General features: G+C 37.5%; 1 protein-coding gene across 7 annotated transcripts in view; it reads right to left on the reverse strand.

Annotated features, from left to right (window-relative positions):
* Positions 1 to 19,558, reverse strand: part of SLC44A1 (solute carrier family 44 member 1) — a 212,778-nt gene that overhangs the window by 70,243 nt on the left and 122,977 nt on the right. For all 7 annotated transcript variants that reach the window (XR_009541529.1, XR_009541531.1, XR_009541530.1 and 4 more), the window contains exons 8-12: positions 18,843 to 18,982; positions 17,461 to 17,647; positions 16,193 to 16,358; positions 15,043 to 15,199; positions 14,271 to 14,354 (exon numbers count right to left, since the gene is read on the reverse strand). Coding sequence is in view for 4 of the 7 variants with exons in the window: in XM_060154708.1 (XP_060010691.1) it covers positions 14,271 to 14,354; positions 15,043 to 15,199; positions 16,193 to 16,358; positions 17,461 to 17,647; positions 18,843 to 18,982 (734 nt within the window). In the remaining 3 variants the exon portion in view is untranslated. The remainder of the gene's footprint in view (positions 1 to 14,270; positions 14,355 to 15,042; positions 15,200 to 16,192; positions 16,359 to 17,460; positions 17,648 to 18,842; positions 18,983 to 19,558) is intronic.

Here is a 19,558-nt window from a genome sequence, read left to right on the forward strand (position 1 = left end):
GGATTAAATGCTCCAACCAAAAGACACAGGCTTGCTGAATGGATATGAAAACAAGACCCATATATATGCTGTGTACAAAAGAACCACTTCAGACCTAGGGACACATACAGACTGAAAGTGAGGGGATGGAAAAAGATATTCCATGCAAATGGAAATCAAAAGAAAGCTAGAGTAACAATACTCATATCAGATAAAATAGACTTTAAAATAAAGAATGTTACAAGAGACAAGGAAGGACACTACATAATGATCAAGGATCAATCCAAGAAGAAGATATAACAATTATAAATAAGTATGCACCCAACATAGGAGCACCTCAATACATAAGGCAACTGGTAACTGCTCTAAAAGAGGAAATAGACAGTCACACAATAGTGGGGGACTTTAACACCACACTTACACCAATGGACAGATCATCCAAACAGAAAATTAATAAGGAAACACAAGCCTTAAATGACACAATAGACCAGAAGATTTAATTGATATTTATAGGACATTCCTTCAGAAAACAGCAGATTACACTTTCTTCTCAAGTGCACACGGAACATTCTCCAGGATCGATCACATCTTGGGTCACAAATCAAGTCTCAGTAAATTAAAAAAAACTGAAATCATTTCAAGATCTTTTCTGACCACAACGCTATGAGATTAGAAATTAATTACGGGGAAAAAAACGTAAAAAACACAAACACATGGAGGCTAAACAATACGTTACTAAATAACCAAGAGATCACTGAAGAAATCAGAAAGGAAATCAAAAAATACTTAGAGGCAAATGACAATGAAAACACGATGATCCAAAACCTATGGGATGCAGCAAAAGCAGTGCTAAGAGGGAAGTTTATAGCTATACTAGCCTACCTCAAGAAAAAAGAAAAATCTCAAATAAACAATCGAACCTTACACCTAAAGGAACTAGAGAAAGAAGAACAAACAAAACCCAAAGTTAGCAGAAGGAAAGAAATCATAAAGATCAGAGCAGAAATAAATGAAATAGAAACAAAGAAAACAATAGCAAAGATCAATAAAACCAAAAGCTGGTTCTTTGAGAAGATAAACAAAATTGATAAACCATTAGCCAGACTCATCAAGAAAAAGAGGGAGAGGACTCAAATCAATAAAATTAGAAATGAAAATGGAGAAGTTACAACAGACATGGCAGAAATACAAAGCATCCTAAGAGAATACTATAAGCAACTCTATGCCAACAAAATGGACAACCTGGAAGAAATGGACAAATTCTTAGAATGGTATAACCTTCCAAGACTGAACCAGGAAGATATAGGAAATATGAACAGACCAATCACAAGCAATGAAATTGAAACTGTGATTAAAAATCTTCCAACAAACAGAAGTCCAGGACCAGATGGCTTCACAGGTGAATTCTATCAAACATTTAGAGAAGAGCTAACACCCATCCTTCTCAAACTCTTCCAAAAAATTACAGAGGAAGGAACGCTCCCAAACTCATTCTATGAGGCCACCATCACCCTGACACCAAAACCAAAGATACTACAAAAAGAAAAAGAAAATTACAGACCAATATCACTGATGAATATAGATGCAAAAATCCTCAACAAAATACTAGCAAACAGAATCCAACAACACATTAAAAGGATCATACACCATGATCAAGTGGGATTTATCCCAGGGATGCAAGGATTCTTCAATATATGAAAATCAATCAATGTGATACACCACATTAACAAATTGAAGAATAAAAACCATATGATCATCTCAAGAGATGCCGAAAAAGCTTTTGACAAAATTCAACACCCATTTATAATAAAAACTCTCCAGAAAGTGGGCATAGAGGGAACCTACCTCAAGATAATAAGGGCCATATATGACAAACCCACAGCCAACATCATTCTCAATGGTGAAAAACTGAAAGTATTTCCTCTAAGATCAGGAACAAGACAAGGATGTCCACTCTCACCACTACTATTCAACATAGTTTTGGAAGTCCTAGTCATGGCAATCAGAAGAGAAAAAGAAATAAAAGGAATACAAATTGGAAAAGAAGAAGTAAAACTGTCACTGTTTGCAGACTTGATACTATACATAGAGAATCCTAAAGATGCCACCAGAAAACTACTAGAGCTAATCAATGAATTTGGTAAAGTTGCAGATACAAAATTAATGCACAGGAATCTCCTGCATTCCTATACACTAATGATGAAAAATCTGAAAGAGAAATTAAGGAAACACTCCCATTTACCACTGCAACAAAAAGAATAAAATACCTAGGAATAAACCTACCTATGGAGACAAAATACTTGTATGCAGAAAACTATAAGACACTGATGAAAGAAATTAAAGATGATACCAACAGATGGAGAGATAGACCATGTTCTTGGATTGGAAGAATCAATATTGTGAAAATGACTATACTCCCCAAAGCAATCTACAGATTCAATGCAATCCCTATCAAATTACCAATGGCATATTTTTATGGAACTAGAACAAAAAATCTTAAAATTTGTATGGAGACACAAAGGACCCCAAATAGCCAAAGCAGTCTTGAGGGAAAAAAACGGAGCTGGAGGAATCAGACTCCCTGACTTCAGACTATACTACAAAGCTACAGTCATCAAGACAATATGGTACTGGCACCAAAACAGAAACATAGATCAATGGAACAAGATAGAAAGCCCAGAGATAAACCCACACAACTATGGTCAACTAATCTATGACAAAGGAGGCAAGGATATACAAAGACAGTCTCTTCAATAAGTGGTGCTGGGAAAACTGGACAGCTACATGTAAAAGAATGAAATTAGAACACTCCCTAACACCATACACATAAATAAACTCAAAATGGATTCGATACCTAAATGTAAGGCCAGACACTATAAAACTCTTAGAGGAAAACATAGGCAGAACACTCTATGACATAAATCACAGCAAGATCCTTTTTTGGCCCACCTCCTAGAGAAATGGAAATAAAAACAAAAATAAACAAATGGGACCTAATGAAACTTAAAAGCTTTTGCACAGCAAAGGAAAACATAAACAAGACCAAAAGACAACCCTCAAAATGGGAGAAAATATTTGCAAATGAATCAACTGACAAAGGATTAATCTCCAAAATATATAAACAGCTCATGCAGCTCAATATTAAAGAAACAAACAACCCAATCCAAAAATGGGCAGAAGACCTAAATAGACATTTCTCCAAAGAAGACATACAGATTGCCAAGAAGCACATGAAAAGCTACTCAACATCACTAATTATTAGAGAAATGCAAATCAAAACTTCAGTGAGGTATCAACTCACACCAGTTAGAATGGGCATCATCAGAAAATCTACAAATAACAAATGCTGGAGAGGGTGTGGAGAAAAGGGAACCCTCTTGCACTGTTGGTGGGAATGTAAATTGATACAGCCACTATGGAGAACAGTATCGAGGTTCCTTAAAAAACTAAAAATACAATTACCATATGATCCAGCAATCCCACTACTGGGCATATACCCAGAGAAAACCATAATTCAAAAAGACACATGCACACCAATGTTCATTGCAGCACTATTTACAATAGCCAGGTCATGGAAGCAACCTACATGCCCATCGACAGACGAATGGATAAAGAAGTTGTGATACATATATACAATGGAATATTACTCAGCCATAAAAAGGAACGAAACTGGGTCATTTGTTGAGACGTGGATGGATCTAGAGACTGTCATACAGAGTGAAGTAAGTCAGAAAGAGAAAAAAAAATATCGTATATTAACGCATGTATGTGGAACCTAGAAAAATGGTACAGATGAACCAGTTTGCAGGGCAGAGTTGAGACACAGATGTAGAGAACAAATGTATGGACACCAAGGGGGTAAAGCCACGGGGGGGTGGGGGTGGGGGGGTGATGAATTGGATGATTGGGATTGACATGTATACACTGATGTGTATAAAACTGATGACTAATATAAACCTGCTGTATAGAAAAATAAATAAAATTCAAAAATTCAAAAAAACCCCAAAAAACTAATACTAAACTTTCTTTGGGTTATTTGTATGGAAATATGTTAATATAAATGTTTCAGACATTACATGAGATTCCTAGAAATCTTATATGTTCTGGTATAATGTTATAAGTCATAATTCTAGTTATTGCTTTAAAATGTATATCTCAGAAATAACTAAATTTCCTTGTCAATTGCATTATTACGAACTTTCATTAAACCTTTAACTGTGGTCATTTTTAAGTCTTTTGTCATTTACACACAATTCTAGGTGCACTCTGATGGTTTTGCAAAAATGTTGCTATAAAAGGGTTTCATCTTCAAGGAATGCATGGAAAAGACTCTGACAAGTACAGGTTTCTGGTAACTGACTGTACTGCTGAACTGAATGAATAAGCATTTTCAGAAATCTAATGGAAAACTGATGCATTCATAAAGGTGCTAACAAAAGATCAAGATGAAAAAAAATTACATGGGACTGAGTGAACTGATGAGGATGATTATAATTTTTGTGACTTTCTGCTTGAATAAAAAAATGTGAAAAAAATACAATGATGTATATATTCATGTATACACATTTAGTGATTTATGGATTTGGTGTTTTTCATCATTTTAATAATTTCCTTTTGACAAAAAAAACCCCAAAAAACTTACGGTCCTGAGAAATTTTTGGTTTTGTGCTGACTTAAGAAATTGTTGGTGAGTCCAAAATATGGAAGTTGTTGGAAAACTGCAGGACACGAAGGGCTTACTTTACACTGTGTTGTCTGAAAAGTTTTAAACATTGAGCCCAGGAGAGATGGTCTTTAATTTATGAATGTTCCAACTGTACGCGTGTTAGTTATTAAGAACCTGGTATGAAGATGAGGTTTGAGTTATCAAAAATTTAGCTTGCCATTATATGCTTAATTTTATTGGTTAAAAATGCAGAACTTTTCAGGGCCAAGGAGAGAGTACTGTACTGAGTAGGTCACTACTTGTGGTTCATAAACTTTTTACAGTAATGGAGCAGCAAGAAATTATGTTGCTCTTTGAGAAATATAGTATGATTTTGATATATGAAATTCCATCATACAAATTGGCATAACATCACAATATATTACTATATCAGGTTTGTAGGTCTTCTTATCTTGAAAGTTAATATATACAACATTTTAAGGAAATCATACTATTAAATTGTCCTGGTGACATTCATTTGCTGCTTGCTCACTTATACTGTCACCTGCCAGTGTTTCCTATCAGTTAAAAGGCAGCAGGCACCTAACTGCAGTGGTTCACATTTTTTCATCTTCTACAAAGCTTCTTTTGAAACATTCTGCCAAAGGCCTCATGACATCGAAATAAACTATACTTTTGATCTTGTATAACAGTAACTCGGCTGAAAACTGATAAAGAACTTCCCAAGCCTGATCTATTCTCGAAGAACCCAGATTAGTTCCCACTTCTCACCAGTTCCCTATGTACTCAAGAAAAAACCCTATTTAACAATTTATTCTAGAGAAGAGGTTTTCAAACTACCACCTGTGGGCTAAATCTGTACTTCTGTACATAAGTTTTATTGGAAAACAGCCATGTTCATTTGTTTACAAACTGTTTTGGCTGTTTCCATGTTATGATGGCAGAACTGAGCAATTGTGGCAGGGACTATATGGCCCACAAAGCCAAAAATATTCACTGTCTGGTCCTTTGCAGAAAAACTTTGCTGACCCTGGCTCTAGAGTAATGCCAAGAATCAATACCAACCTCACTTACAGTCTAGGGAACCCACCTTCTCATCCCTTTCGAAATACAAACCACATTTGCTCATTTCCGGTCTATTAGTACCTTTTCCCACAACTTCCAGACTTGTAGCATTTTTTACTATAATTCTTCAGTTCAACAATTGACAAATGTCCTTGGTGATCTGAGATACAATTTCCCTGAAGAGAAAAACCTTATTTCCCCTATTCTAAGATATGATCCAGGGGCTAATAAGCCAGTTATTTAATAAAAGGTTTTCAGAGGGAAATACCCTACCATATTAACTATATACATACTATATATATGTATACACACACACACACACACATATATATAATTAATGCTGATGTAAAAAAGCATCATTATAATGTCTAGAATCAAGGGTATTGGATGACCCATTTAAATCAACTAGGTGTTGTCTTAAATCCCACCCCCTCAGTGAGGACGGAACAACTCTTAACTATGTTGCTCTCCACTTTCCAGTTTGAACATAACTTTCCTTGAAAGAAGAGACAGAAGCAAGAGAGGATCCACACACCTCCAATCTCTCTTCTCTGTTATCAGACCAGCTGAGTCTAGGAGCAGACCCAACACTTCCAAACTAAACTACAAAAGTTTTTGTTTGCTCTCATTAATTTTCAGAAGCTTCAGTTCATTTGACAATTATTATTCTTCCTCTGCTGCTTCTTTCTTCTCTCCCCCACCCAGCTCCACCCATTCCATCTACTTTTAGAGCAAAAGGCTATTTGTAGACATGAAAGGAGGCAATAATGATTTCTTTTCTCCACTCCTCAGTTCCAGGGTTGGATATTCTCATAGAAATTTAGCCTTCTTGGCAATATTCCTACAGATCTATGCAACTCCTTTATATTCAACCTAACTGAAAAAAGTAGGTGGGTATTTTATAAACGTTTTCCCTCTCTCAAGGCAGGAAGATGAGCTGCATGTGATACACAAAGGTCAAGATGACCTCTTCAGGAAGAACAATGTGCTAAAGATCATAGCAGGCCATTGAAATTTCCCTCTGCTTCTATACCTCTTAGTCTAAAGGATTCATGCTAAGGTTCTCAAGAGATTCTGAGTCCTTTGTAGCTTTCCCTAACTGTTCTCTGAGCTTTCTGCAGACCACTTAGTTAAGATTTTTAGAGCCCACCCACCTGCTTCCCAGACCGCCTTCCTGATCTTGAGCTAAACTGCCCACAGACAGGCATAATGATTAACATTTAGCCTGTGCACAACATCTGCTCAGGCAGGGCACAGGCTTAGAGACTATTCAATTCTCAGAAGCAAGATAAAAGATGATCACCATCCAGGAATCTTTTTAAAAGGATGCCTGTTAGTCCAAGTGGTCCCTGGTGTGTGCATTTTTGTGAAAAAGTACTGGTCATGTGGAAGAAAATACGTTAGGGCAGAGGATCGCCAGGCAGGTAACCCAGGCCTGCCTGGCCACCAGTCAGAGAACAGCTTCTACATTTTTACACACTTTCTTTTGTTCACTAAAGGACCTAGAAATTCTCTTAAAGTTTAAAATCTTTACATAATAACTCAATTAATATGGGCAAGCTAGACAGCAATGGTAGGAAAAGGGGAACAGTTATGTACAACTTTGTGGATCATTATACATTAAATAAAGGAAATGGTAAGTAAAATGATCCCTTTCTTATTTTGAGTGAGGGAATGGAAGGGGCACAAAGTCCAATCTATACCATATATTTCATTCAGTTTGGTTGCAAATATTATTTTAAGGGGCATAAGAATTAAAAGTATGTTGCAAATCTTAATTTAAATAGATTGTCTTTAAAACCATCACTTACCTTAGTTTATAGCATGAAACATGAAAGTTTGAGATGTTTGCATATTCTCTATAATAAACTATAGTTTTCTTTAAGTTTCACAAAAATCTATATACAGTTGACCCTTGATCAACGCAGGGGCTGGGGTGCCAACTCCCCCTCACAGTCGAAGATCCGCATATAACTTTATACTCTATGTTTTCTGTGATTCCAGCATCCGTGGATTCAACCAACAGTGGATTGTGCAGTACTGTAGTATTTATTTTAAAAAATTTGCGCATAAGTGGACCCGCACAATTTGTTTTTCATTCTATGTTGATTTCACTACATTAGCATATTAAACGACACACCTACCCATGCCAGTACTGTACATTAAGGACCAAAACAGGATAAAAAGGGGGTGGCACCCCACCCCCTCGAAAAAGCTCTGCCCCTTGCTTGGTAGACTAATGCATGTGCCTCCCCATCATCAGCCTCACTCCTCCTCCCTTTAAAATTAAACCCCTCTCGCCTGGTGGGCGAGAAGTTCATCTGTGATGGACCCACACAATTTAAAACTATGTTGTTCAAGGGTCAACTGTAGGACACTGTGCATTGTCATGGTAAGATCTAGGTAAACTTAGACTAGAAAACTTCCTCCACCTCTAGGTCATGTGATCTGCCACAAGGTACCAGGCTCAATTTTCTCATGTATAACAGAGGAAATGTGCCTTCCTTTCAGAGTTGTGTAGAGAAAGTGATAATATATATGAAGTGCTTTGTATACTATCAAGGATTTAAGTAGATGCTCAAAAAATAACTCCCACTCATACTATGTAGAGAAAAGCTTTATAATCTTAAGAGCTTATCGGCCAGAGAGCAGATACCCTCCAGTGTTAAATGTACTATCTTCAAGTGGAGTCATAGTAAATCAAGGCCTGAGTAATCCAATGCCCAAATGTAACAGATTCTAGTTGTAACAATCTTTCTACCTAAGTGAATTCTATAGGTTAGATTAGATGTACCATAACTTTCCTGTCACATTAAGATAAGCACCTGCAGAAACAAAGAACAGTTCACAGTTCACTCTGTTTATCTGCAAAACTCTTAGCACCTATACTGTAAATATTTAATAGCTTATTTTAAAAATCTAAAGCTCTTTTTCTGAAGTCAGCTATATTTTCCACATTGTTTAGCATTGAAGTATGGTTTGGGATTATGGAATTTCATAGTGTGCTGCACAATGACTTTGGTCTACCCTGCCTCCATGTAAACACTCCTCTCTATTATCCTCTACATTCTCTAAGGCAGTGGCAACAAACTGGTGGCCTATGGGCAACTGACATTGTGGGGTCCAAAGACAACACAGTGTTTGCTTTGGCTCACTCAGAGTTATTCTTTTCTTTATTAGTTGTCAACATTTTAATAGCAGGAGATAAAATGCAAACATCCAGAATTCTGGCTTCTCTTAGAAAACTGGAAGAGTTAGAAACTGTCTATAAATTCTCACATGGCAAACAGTATCCCAGAGCTAAGTAGTGATGGCCCTCTTTGGATGGAAAGTGACCATCCAGTTGATCACTCTCTACTGCTCCCTATTGCTTTAGACCCTGGCTGCTGCACTCACTCACAGAAGTGATGTAACGGACTTCAACCGGCCCTGCAGGGGTTTGTGTTGTCCAGTCCTGCTCCAGGATTTTGACTGTGGGTTGCATGCTGACATCAGGAGTTGACAGCAGAAGAAAGGATAGGAGGAAAATGATGCAAAGGGACCTTAACTAACTCACTGTTAACCATTTCCAGAGAGTACTACACAAAACAGAACTCCAACTGAGAGACTCTGCATGTGAAGTGTGAGCCACAGTGCACGGCACATGGTAAGTGCTCAGTAAGTGTTACCTGGCATTATAATTAGTATTACGTTTTCAATGTACTCTATTGAATACTCTAAAGATAACTTCAGAGAATAAACAGGTGACTTGACAAGAAATCTTTGAAAAATAAGAATGAGAGATTTGCATCACAGGATACTTGAGATATATAATGAAGTATAATTAAATATTCTAGTACTGTACACCTGTAACTTACATAATACTGCACATCAACTATACTTCAAAAAAATTTTTAAATTAAAAACAAACAGTGCCAGTAGAAGAACAGATCAGAAAAGAAAGCCCAAAGACAGACTCAAGTATGATATGTAAGAGTTTAATACACGATCAAATTGACACTTCACAGCAGAAGAAAGGATAGATTAATCACTAACTGGTCCTGGGACAACTGATTAAATCCCAGATAAACTAAAAAATTTTTTTTTCCCTTTTAAAAAGGGGGAATCTCTAAAGGACTATATGAAAAAATGCTAGAATAATTATTTGATCCTGAGGTGGGGAAAACTTTTCTAAGTATAAAAGCCAAGTAAGCAACCATGAAAGAAAAGCTGAACAGAACTGACAAGAGAAAATAAAAAATATAACTGCTGCACATTATAAAAATGTAAAAGAAATTAACTGTGGACAGTACTATAGAATAAGATTCACCACTCACTGAGCACACGCTTAGAGCACTGTAGACTCTCTTCATCCTCACGGTAACTGGCACTACAGATACTCTTGTTTTTTAAATTTAATTAATTAATTAATTAATTTCTGGGGCTGTGTTGGGTCTTCGTTGCTGCGCACAGGCTTTCTGTAGTTGCAGTGAGTGGGGGCTACTCTTCGTTGCGGTGTGCGGGCTTCTCACTGCGGTGGCTTCTCCTGCTGCGGAGCATGGGCTCTAGGCGCGCAGGCTTCAGTAGTTGCAGCATGCGGGCTCAGTAGTTGTGGCTCGTGGGCTCTAGAGCACAGGCTCTGTAGTTGTGGTGCATGGGCTTAGTTGCTCCGTGGCCTGTGGGATCTTCCCAGAACAGGGCTCAAACCCGTGTCCCCTGCATTGGCAGGTGGATTCTTAACCACTGTGCCACCAGGGAAGTCCCACTACAGATATTCTTATTAGCCCCATTTTACATATGAGGTTTAGAGCTTATCAGACATTAACTGAAGTGAAATACTGCAAACTTTTTCTCAAAGCTAATGATAAGTATTTTAATGAAAGTGGTAGGTAGTTAGACATGAGCGGCTCCTCGCCCTGTCCTGGACGGGGTCATCTTTCCCTCCCCGACCTGGACACGGGTGATCAGAACATGCCCAGAGATCTTCCCTTTTTGCGGTCAAGGACCGCTACGATTCCAGCCTTATGAAGACCAAACAAGACGAACCCGCCAGCACAGGTTGACGTAGGCTCACCAAGACCTAAAAGGTGCCTCAGAGTAAAACCCGCGGTTCATTATGCCGTATTTATAATAAATTAGCATTGCGGTTTTTGCCCATGTCCCCCGGCGTTTCGCTTGGGTGCTTGTGGGTAAGCGCCTGCGCACAAAGAGAAAAGTCATATAACCTAAAGCTGTCAATCACCTCGGCAGTCAAATGACGCAAGACACAAGGAGGGACTTTCCACCACTCTGAAAAACCAGCCCTACGCCCGTTGCGGGCTGCTTCTGATTTCTGGACGGCCTGCTCCCCTTCTCTCTCTTGGGAGGATATTCTCGCTTTGCTTCATAAAACTGCTGCTGCTTAAAACTGCTCTATGTCTCTCGACTGAGTTCTCTCCTTCGGAAGGTCCAGGACAGAGGAATTGCCGTTTGGCCGGTAACAAAAGTGTTACGTTAGCATGGTGAGATCATGGGTGATGTTTTGTTCTTGTCTTGGTTTTCCAAACTCTTAAGTATCTTACATTACATTTATTTTTACAGAAAATAGATTCATTTGTAGAACTACCTTTTGAATTTTCTTTGTCATAGCTCTGTTATCTTAGAGTAAAACAGGGAGTTCTTTATAAAAAAATAGAATGCGGTGGAGGGAGAGCGATAACAACACTTACTAGGTATCTACCAAGAGTTAGACACTGTAAGAGCTGATTTATCTGCATTATATTTCATCCTAACCTAAAGCCTGTGAGGACAGGTATATTTTTCTCCACTTACTGAAGAAGAAAACTGAGACTCAGAGCTTTCACGGAGCTTGCCAGTTACACTGCTGGGGATTGAAACACGTCTTCAACATCTGGGCTCTCTTTATTGGGCCTCCCCCCAATTATCCACTGTACCTTCTCCAACAAGGCTATAAAAGTGTGGGCTCAATCCTATGTGTATGGGAAAAGGAACTTCATTTTCAGAAAGCAATGATAAATAAAATACAGGAGACAAAACGAAAGGTGTGCGTCGACTCCATCATCCTGGTGCCAGCTGTGGCTTCATCTCTAGCAGAGCACTAAGCGCACAACTGCCGAATGTGTGTGACAGCACTAAAAATGTCCCTTCTTGCACTAGTAGATCATACTCTTATCCTGTTTTCTCAAAGTTTAGGAAAGTCTCTGGAGCTCGTTTATGCAGTACCACCATGACCCCTATCATCTTAAACACTTCAAACAGATGGGTGCCTATCCAGCTCTGAAACATTTCACAGGAACAAGGGTTAAGAAATTCCACTGGTAACTGGTACTTATGCTTAACCTGTCATGGCAGGAAGTATGCTAATGTCTTCAATATGTTGACCTCATTTCAAATAAAATTCCTATGAAAACAAGAGACATGAAGCTCCAGTGGTAACCAGTTCCCATATCGCAACGCTTCATATTCCCAAAGAGAGCTACCAGGTATGAGTTCAGAATCACTCTCCCTAAACCTTTGCTCCCATATTTGATTTACTACTATTTTGATGCCTCCCTTGAATCTTCAGACATCATGCCTACCTAATGAGGATGCAAAATGGACAAAACCTATAAAAGAAAGACCAACTTGTAATTTGTTTATACATCTCAGGACTGCTGGGACTAAACTGCTGACTAATGTTTAGTTTGGAATGAGCTGAAAACTTTGGATGTTTGCACCTGGTTACTGACCATCTTGACATGATGTGATTTGTTTTCTTCCTGTAGTATAACTGCACATATCCTTTTTGAGATTCTTAGAGTTTTATATCACTGTCTCAGTCTTTTTTAGTCCAAATATTCATTGATTAATCATTCATTCAGAAAACAGTTAAAGACCACCTACTGTATACCAGGCACTGTGATAGTTTCTGGAGAGACAAAAATAAGTCTTGCCTTTAAGGACGTAAAAGTCTAAAGGATGAGATGAAGTGAACAGACAACTCCCATAGAGTGTCCTTAGTGTTTTCACAGAGGTATGAACTGGTGTTGTAGAAAGTCAGAGGAGGGGCTGGGGTAATGAGGGAAAGTTCCTTAGAGGTGATGCTCAGGAAGAATCATTAAGGATCAGTAAGAGTCAGTCAAGCATTGGAAGCAAGTTATTCCCTGAACATTCTGGAAACTGCGAGAGCAAAAGGTGCCTGTGGGAACTGAAAACAGAGAGCTGAGGTTATCCCATATGTCTGAGAATAAGCTATTTAGTGACAGATACAAATGTAATGATGATTATCTTTAGTGCATCCATCAACTTTTTTGATGAAGATGACTTGGTCCCAAACCAAATTTTAAAGGACATAATTTTTCAGAATGTTGTGGTTGTTACTAATTATTTTAATAATAACCTTCCAAATGCTTTACATCCATAGAGTATGATGAGCTACAAGAATGTATTTTGCTAATAAAATGTCATATCTACTTTATCATATTAACCATAAAACTCCAATAAAGCAAACTCCAGGCAAGCTCGACACCATCACCATTGGACTCCTACCCTTTGACTACCCGTGAGTGAATGGAAAGTGCAATGCTACCCTGCAATCACTTAAAGGTAAATGGTGAGAAAGTCAATTTTTATCTTTGGTCCATTAGATGAGGGCATCAGTACATCAGAATTGATTTTCAGCGACTGGAGAAAAGTGGTTTAAAAAAAAAAAAAAAAAAACCAACCCAGATGAACAGAGTATTTCACAGCGAGAGTCCTACATGCTCAGATACAGAAAGACCCACTCCGCTAAGAACTGTTACCCCATAAGTATCAATCCCTCCATTTGACCTTAGAAATAGCACTTCCTTTGATAATATTTTCCAGGCCAGTATCATAGTCTTCAGCAGTTAGACAAAAAACAAAAACAAAAAAAACCCCACGGCCTACAGAGCATGCTAGTTTTGAACAATAGTAGACAGTTGCAAAAAGGAGCAAGTGTCACAACAGCTTTTCACTAAAGCTTTCAAAAAGCATTAAAAGAATTAAAGAACTGTGGCTAGCGTAGACAGACTCTCAGAGAAAATCAAAGATGAAAGGATGTGAATTAAGGGGTAAGAGATAAATGTCTTTCCTGAAAGATGGACACTAATAATATTTTATCAATGTACTACAATTAATTAATAATAAGCCTTGGTAAGAACATATATTACGTTTAAAAACAAGAATATGATTGAAACAGTTATATGTGATCAAGGTACAATGTATAACACCATGAGAAAAACAAAACATCTTTCACTTAAGCTCAATAACTTTATCTTGGAAGAAGAAACAATGAACCTATCTTTGAAAGTGAATGTTAAATGTATTTTTAAAACATTTTACCTTGGCACCAGGTGGGGGATGAATTGGGAGATTGGGACTGGCATATATACACTAATATGTATAAAACAGATAACTAATAAGAACCTGCTGTATAGCACAGGGAACTCCGCTGTACAGTAGAAATTAACACAACATTGTAAAAAAACTATAACCCAATTAAAAAAAAAAGAAACATAGAAAGGATATGACAATTAAAAACAAACAAACAAAAAAATAAAAAACCAAAAAAACATTTTACCTGATTTAAATAATTTAGGCACTTTTCAAGACACCAAAGGCAACAAATGCAAGATTTCAGCACACATCGAGCACAAGCATTTTCCTGGAAAGAATGAAAAATGGAAATAATTAAAGACCAAAGAATCAAACCATATCATATAGAATATTCTAAATTTTAGAAAAATAAAAATTAAGAAAAATCACAACCTATGCTTCAAAGCCTCCACACTCACCCTTTTTCTCCTCAAAATGTAATGGCTGAATTATTTTTAATCAGTTCAATTCAACATTTACTTAGTACCTATTGCATACAAGATATAAGGTATATAAGACCAACAAGGAACTTATAATCTAGTAGGAGAAAAAAAAAGCGCTAAACATAACAACAATTAGAATCAGAATATGATATAGATACTAGTGCTATGAGAGTGGAGAAGAGAGAGAGAAGACATCACTTGGGAGGTGAGAGGACTCGGGGGAGGCTTCTAGGAAGAGGGGGCATTTGAGCTAAGCTATGTAGAAATGCATGGTATTTCTGCAGTCAAGGACAGAAAGGAGGTTCCAAGGAAGAAAGCGTGTTGAGTCCACACAGAGGAAGAGAAGCACAGGACATTTGGGGAAACTACAGAGGGCAAGAGTGGGAGACAAAAGGGAAGAATTAGATTCTATTAGGCAAGGACTTTGAAAAAAACATTTGCCCTTGGACTTAATATCGCTGGGAACTTTGCTACATGCAGAACTGAAGTTCTGGAATTTGCCCACAGAAAGTCCAGAAAAGGGTTTTTCCTTACCTTTCCTTTGAGCTGACTGTGAATGTACATAAGGATCATTCGTGGAATTTTGACTAATGTGATAATGAAAGATCCTTTCGCCACAGTACCAAGGTGATAACGAATAAGGCGATTCACCGATGCCAAAATAGGTGTAAATGGCAAATTCCTTTTATCTCTATATAAAAGACCAAGATGGAAACACAGAGATGGTTTAGAGTCCAAAAGAGTGAAAAATTAGTTCATTTTTCTTATTCTAGCTCTATGACAAAATGGCAAAGTAATATAAACGCTAAAATTAATGTTTCATTTCTTTATGGTAGTTTCATGGGGTTCTTATGCTGTAACACTTTAAGTTAAATAAAACTGTGCTTTGAAAGCTCTTATTAGCAAATAGTTATGGGGTTAATTGTAGAATCAGATAATGGAACTTAAAAAGATGTTAGGCCTGGCACCTCATTATAATAGAAAACTATAAGGCCTATTGTAGTGTACGCTCAGCTATGAAGTTAGGAAAGGAAGTCACAATACTTGTTCTGATCCATACAAATTAAAAAGACTTGTTATCCTTTGATGGACGTTTATATAAAGCAAAAGTACATAAGACACTACTACAAGATTCGTTCTTCTGCTAAATGTAATTTAAGTGTAGCATGACCTGAGGTTCTAATTAATTTTTTGAGAAAGCTACAGAAGAGTATAAAGAATAAAATAATAACCTCCCATTTTCCTACCTCACAGAATGATCAACTACACATTTTGTTATATTCACTTCCAATTACTTTTTAAAGAAATGGAACTCTTGCCGGTCTCAGTTCCATTTTCTTTAGACAAAACCACTTAGATGATCTTAAGTTTTCTTTCTTTCTTTCTTTCTTTAATTAACCTACAACACTATGTTAGTTCTGGGTGTACAACATAGTGATTCAATATTTCTATACATTACAAAATGATCACCACAATAAGTCTAGTTATCATCGGTCACTATACAAAGTTACTATCTTTCTCTTCCTGACTTATTTCACTTAGCATAATACCCTCTAGGTCCATCCATGTAGTTACAAGTTAAGTTATTATCTTTCTCTGTCTGACTTATTTCACTTAGCATAATACCCTCTAGGTCCATCCATGTAGTTACAAGTTAAGTTTTCTGACAAGTATAAATTCTCACCTAGTAAAATAGTATGTTACCACAGCTCCTGCCACAGTCATCTGTTGACAGGCTAGAATAAATTCACTGATCCATATCAGACCCACCACATGGTACCACCACATGTATTGTAGAGGCCCAGAAACTTTGAACTCCACAAAGCCTTGGTCATTCTGAACAGCGCTGCCTAGGAAAATATCAAAGAAGGAAAGAAGGAGCACATAAAGCATAAACCAATAAGTATGGCTATTAAATCTAAGAGATTAATCTAATTTCCAACAATATGTCCCTATCCCCAAACCACTGACTTCATGATCACAGAGCTATTACATTAAGGGACCCTCAAAGCCATCATATATAGCTTTTAAAAGTTGTTCTATTTGAATATAGATTTTTGTTTTAATATTTATTTATCTATTTGGCTGCACTGGGTCTTAACTGCGGCACATAGGATCTTCGTTGCCACGTGCGGGATCTTTAGTTGAGGTATGTGGGATCTAGTTCTCTGACCAGGGATCGAACCTGGGCCCCCTGCATTGGGAGCTCAGAGTCTTAGCCACTGGACCACCAGGGAAGTCCCTGAATATAGTTCCTACCACATTATCAGTTATTTAGTGTAGGCATGAATTTTCAAACACTTCAATTTTTTTCCAGAGGTACTACTTGTCCAATAATTATAGACCTAAATTATTAGCAAAGTACAGAAATTAATATTATTTTCAATTGGTGATGGTGTGCTGAATGGCCAAAGAAGTTACATATAAGCTTACTATCCTTATACCACTCCTCATAACTAATTCCATTTAGACATACATAACCTTTGATATTAAGTATGGCTACAAGCAAGTCTGGGAGTCTACCTGTGAACTGTATCACTACTAGCTCTACATAGGTTCAGGTCATTTCCAAACTAGAAAGTCCCAAGGAAGCAAGTTGATCTTTGGCTATAACTGGAGTTTGAGGCAATTCCAGAGCAGCACTGCATTCATTAGTTCATCTTAGAATGAATCCAAATGTCTGAGTCAGTACAGGAACTTACTTCAAATCCATAACCATCTTGAAACTGGATATGATTTCAGGCCCTACCTGGTTTAGACTCACTTTGCTGGGATTTTCTAAAAATCATGAACGGGGAATATGTTATTGAAGAGCCATAACCATTGCTAATTCTGATGGTTGTTAGACCTTAGTCCATAAATGTCTTAAGAATTATACCTCTCTGATGTTTTAAAATATTTTAATGCAAATCAGTTTCATTACTAAAAGAAAGAAGTAACATGTCTTCTTACCGGTAGTGCCGAGAAAGAGAAGTGTCATGATCCAATACACCCAAAACAGGACGAGAGCAAGGAAAGTCCAAAAGGGTTGGAAGACTAGCAGTGGCAAGTGAATGAAAACCTTGCCAGCCACGTGGAACAAGGCGATGGTGAGAGCAACCCGCTTGCGCATGACTAACATTATGAGGAACAAGATAACCTGTAGGAGAGAACAGATGGAAAGATTCCAGCTACTGTTTTAAGCAGTAAAAACAGAAACTGAACAATGGTGGAAAATTTTTAACATAACCGTTCATTCCAAAATGGAGATGTATCATTCTCTGAACCCCAATAACGCTTTAACAGTCTGTATCTCTCTTGCAGCCCTTATTTTTCATTATATATTGAAAATGTCTTTTAAAGCTAAACATAAAAGAGTTTCTCAACTTATTAATATATCCTAGATGTATTAATTCTTCTACTTTCCCTTTTTCCACTCGTTATGAATCAAAACGTGTTGTTTGTCATCAGGATGAGACTCTTAATTTACTTAAATAGATACATGCTTGCCACTCTGAAAATGGGGGAAAAGACGATATGCTATGACCACAAAAGCACAGAGAACTTATACCTCATCTCCCTTGTTGGAACAAAAGCACCTTACAAGCAGGGTCCATGTCAAATTTATCCTTTGTCACTCCCCACTCTGCCCTGGCACCTGGCGCAGAGAACTGTACTTAAAAGATGATTAATAAATATTTGTACAACGATAGCAAACAAAAATCTTTTGGCACCAATGGTTTTACAATGGCTTTATTTTTAGTTTCTAATGCTCAATGAAAAGCTTGGGATTGCTCCAAGAAATGGACTGAGATTTTTTTCCCCTTTTTTCAGGGAGGAGAAGGAGATGAACCAAAGATATGAATATAGATTATTGAACCACATGTTAATGAATAATTTTACTGCAATTCTTATAATAATTATACTAGTTAGTGAAGCTCACCTCTCTTTTTAAAATAATGTTGTTAAAAGTTTAAAAGGGAAAAATGGGAAATACTTAGTGAATACGTAGATGGAATGACACTAGGTAGCCTATTTCTTAATAGACTTTTCTATAATTACACTATCTCATGACAATAAGATGTATGTTCTTACTAGAAAATGATAATTAATACTCTAGGTGAAAATTCCCTCTCAAAAAGCAGGCAGCACAGAATAAAATGTCACATAAAATAGCACTCATCATTTAGGGGAGCCTTCTGAAGCCTTCTGAGTATGTCATACACTGTGGGGCAGAGATTTCATCCAATAGGGATCATGGTTAGGCATGCAATGGCTAAGCATGAGTTTCTGCTTCATTAATGATCTAGAAATTAAAACATAAACCTGAAAGATACACCAAGGCCTGTACTCACTGTGAACACTGTAGCTGAAATGGCATAGATGAGGAGGGCCCGAAGATTGTCTTCAGCTACCTGAAGCTGTTCAGGGATAACTGTTTCTTTGGGAGACTTTCTTTGCTTTGCATATAGCCACCATAGTACACCTGTGCCACCTGGAGACAAAAAAAAACAATTGTTTTTGCAATAACTGGCACAAGAAAATGTGTAACATAAATCCTCAATTTTCTGGCCCCTTCCTATACATCAACGTGGACTAACACAGCAACAATCCATTTGGCTGGGAGGTGCGTGGCCGTAACTTTTTGCCAGCATAAGGGGAACGCCAATGACTCCACTTACATCTTCCACATTAGGCACTTACAAATCTCTCACTGTATCAAATAAACTTCCTTTAACTGTATTTATTATCAGCTCTGAAGCTAAGAGAGAGCCAGCAAGGACAGACACCCCTGAGAGGAACTGGTCACGAAGAGAGCCTCAGCACCTGCTTAAACTAGGGAGCCTATGGGAAGCAAGTAAGGGTTACAGAAATCAGCAATGAAGCTGAGGAAGGCAAAGATCTTCTCTGTTGTACAGTAACCCTAGTGCCTAGTGAGGATACACTCATGCAGTTGATGAAATATTTGTACAATGAATAAATGAAGATCAAATGAGTAGTTCCCACCAAAGGTAGGAACAAAGATAGGAAATCTTTTAGCTAGTGGGAAGCAGCCGCATAGCACAGGGAG

The sequence above is a fragment of the Lagenorhynchus albirostris genome, chromosome 7 (genome assembly GCF_949774975.1).
Source record: "Lagenorhynchus albirostris chromosome 7, mLagAlb1.1, whole genome shotgun sequence".
NCBI lineage: Eukaryota > Metazoa > Chordata > Mammalia > Artiodactyla > Delphinidae > Lagenorhynchus > Lagenorhynchus albirostris.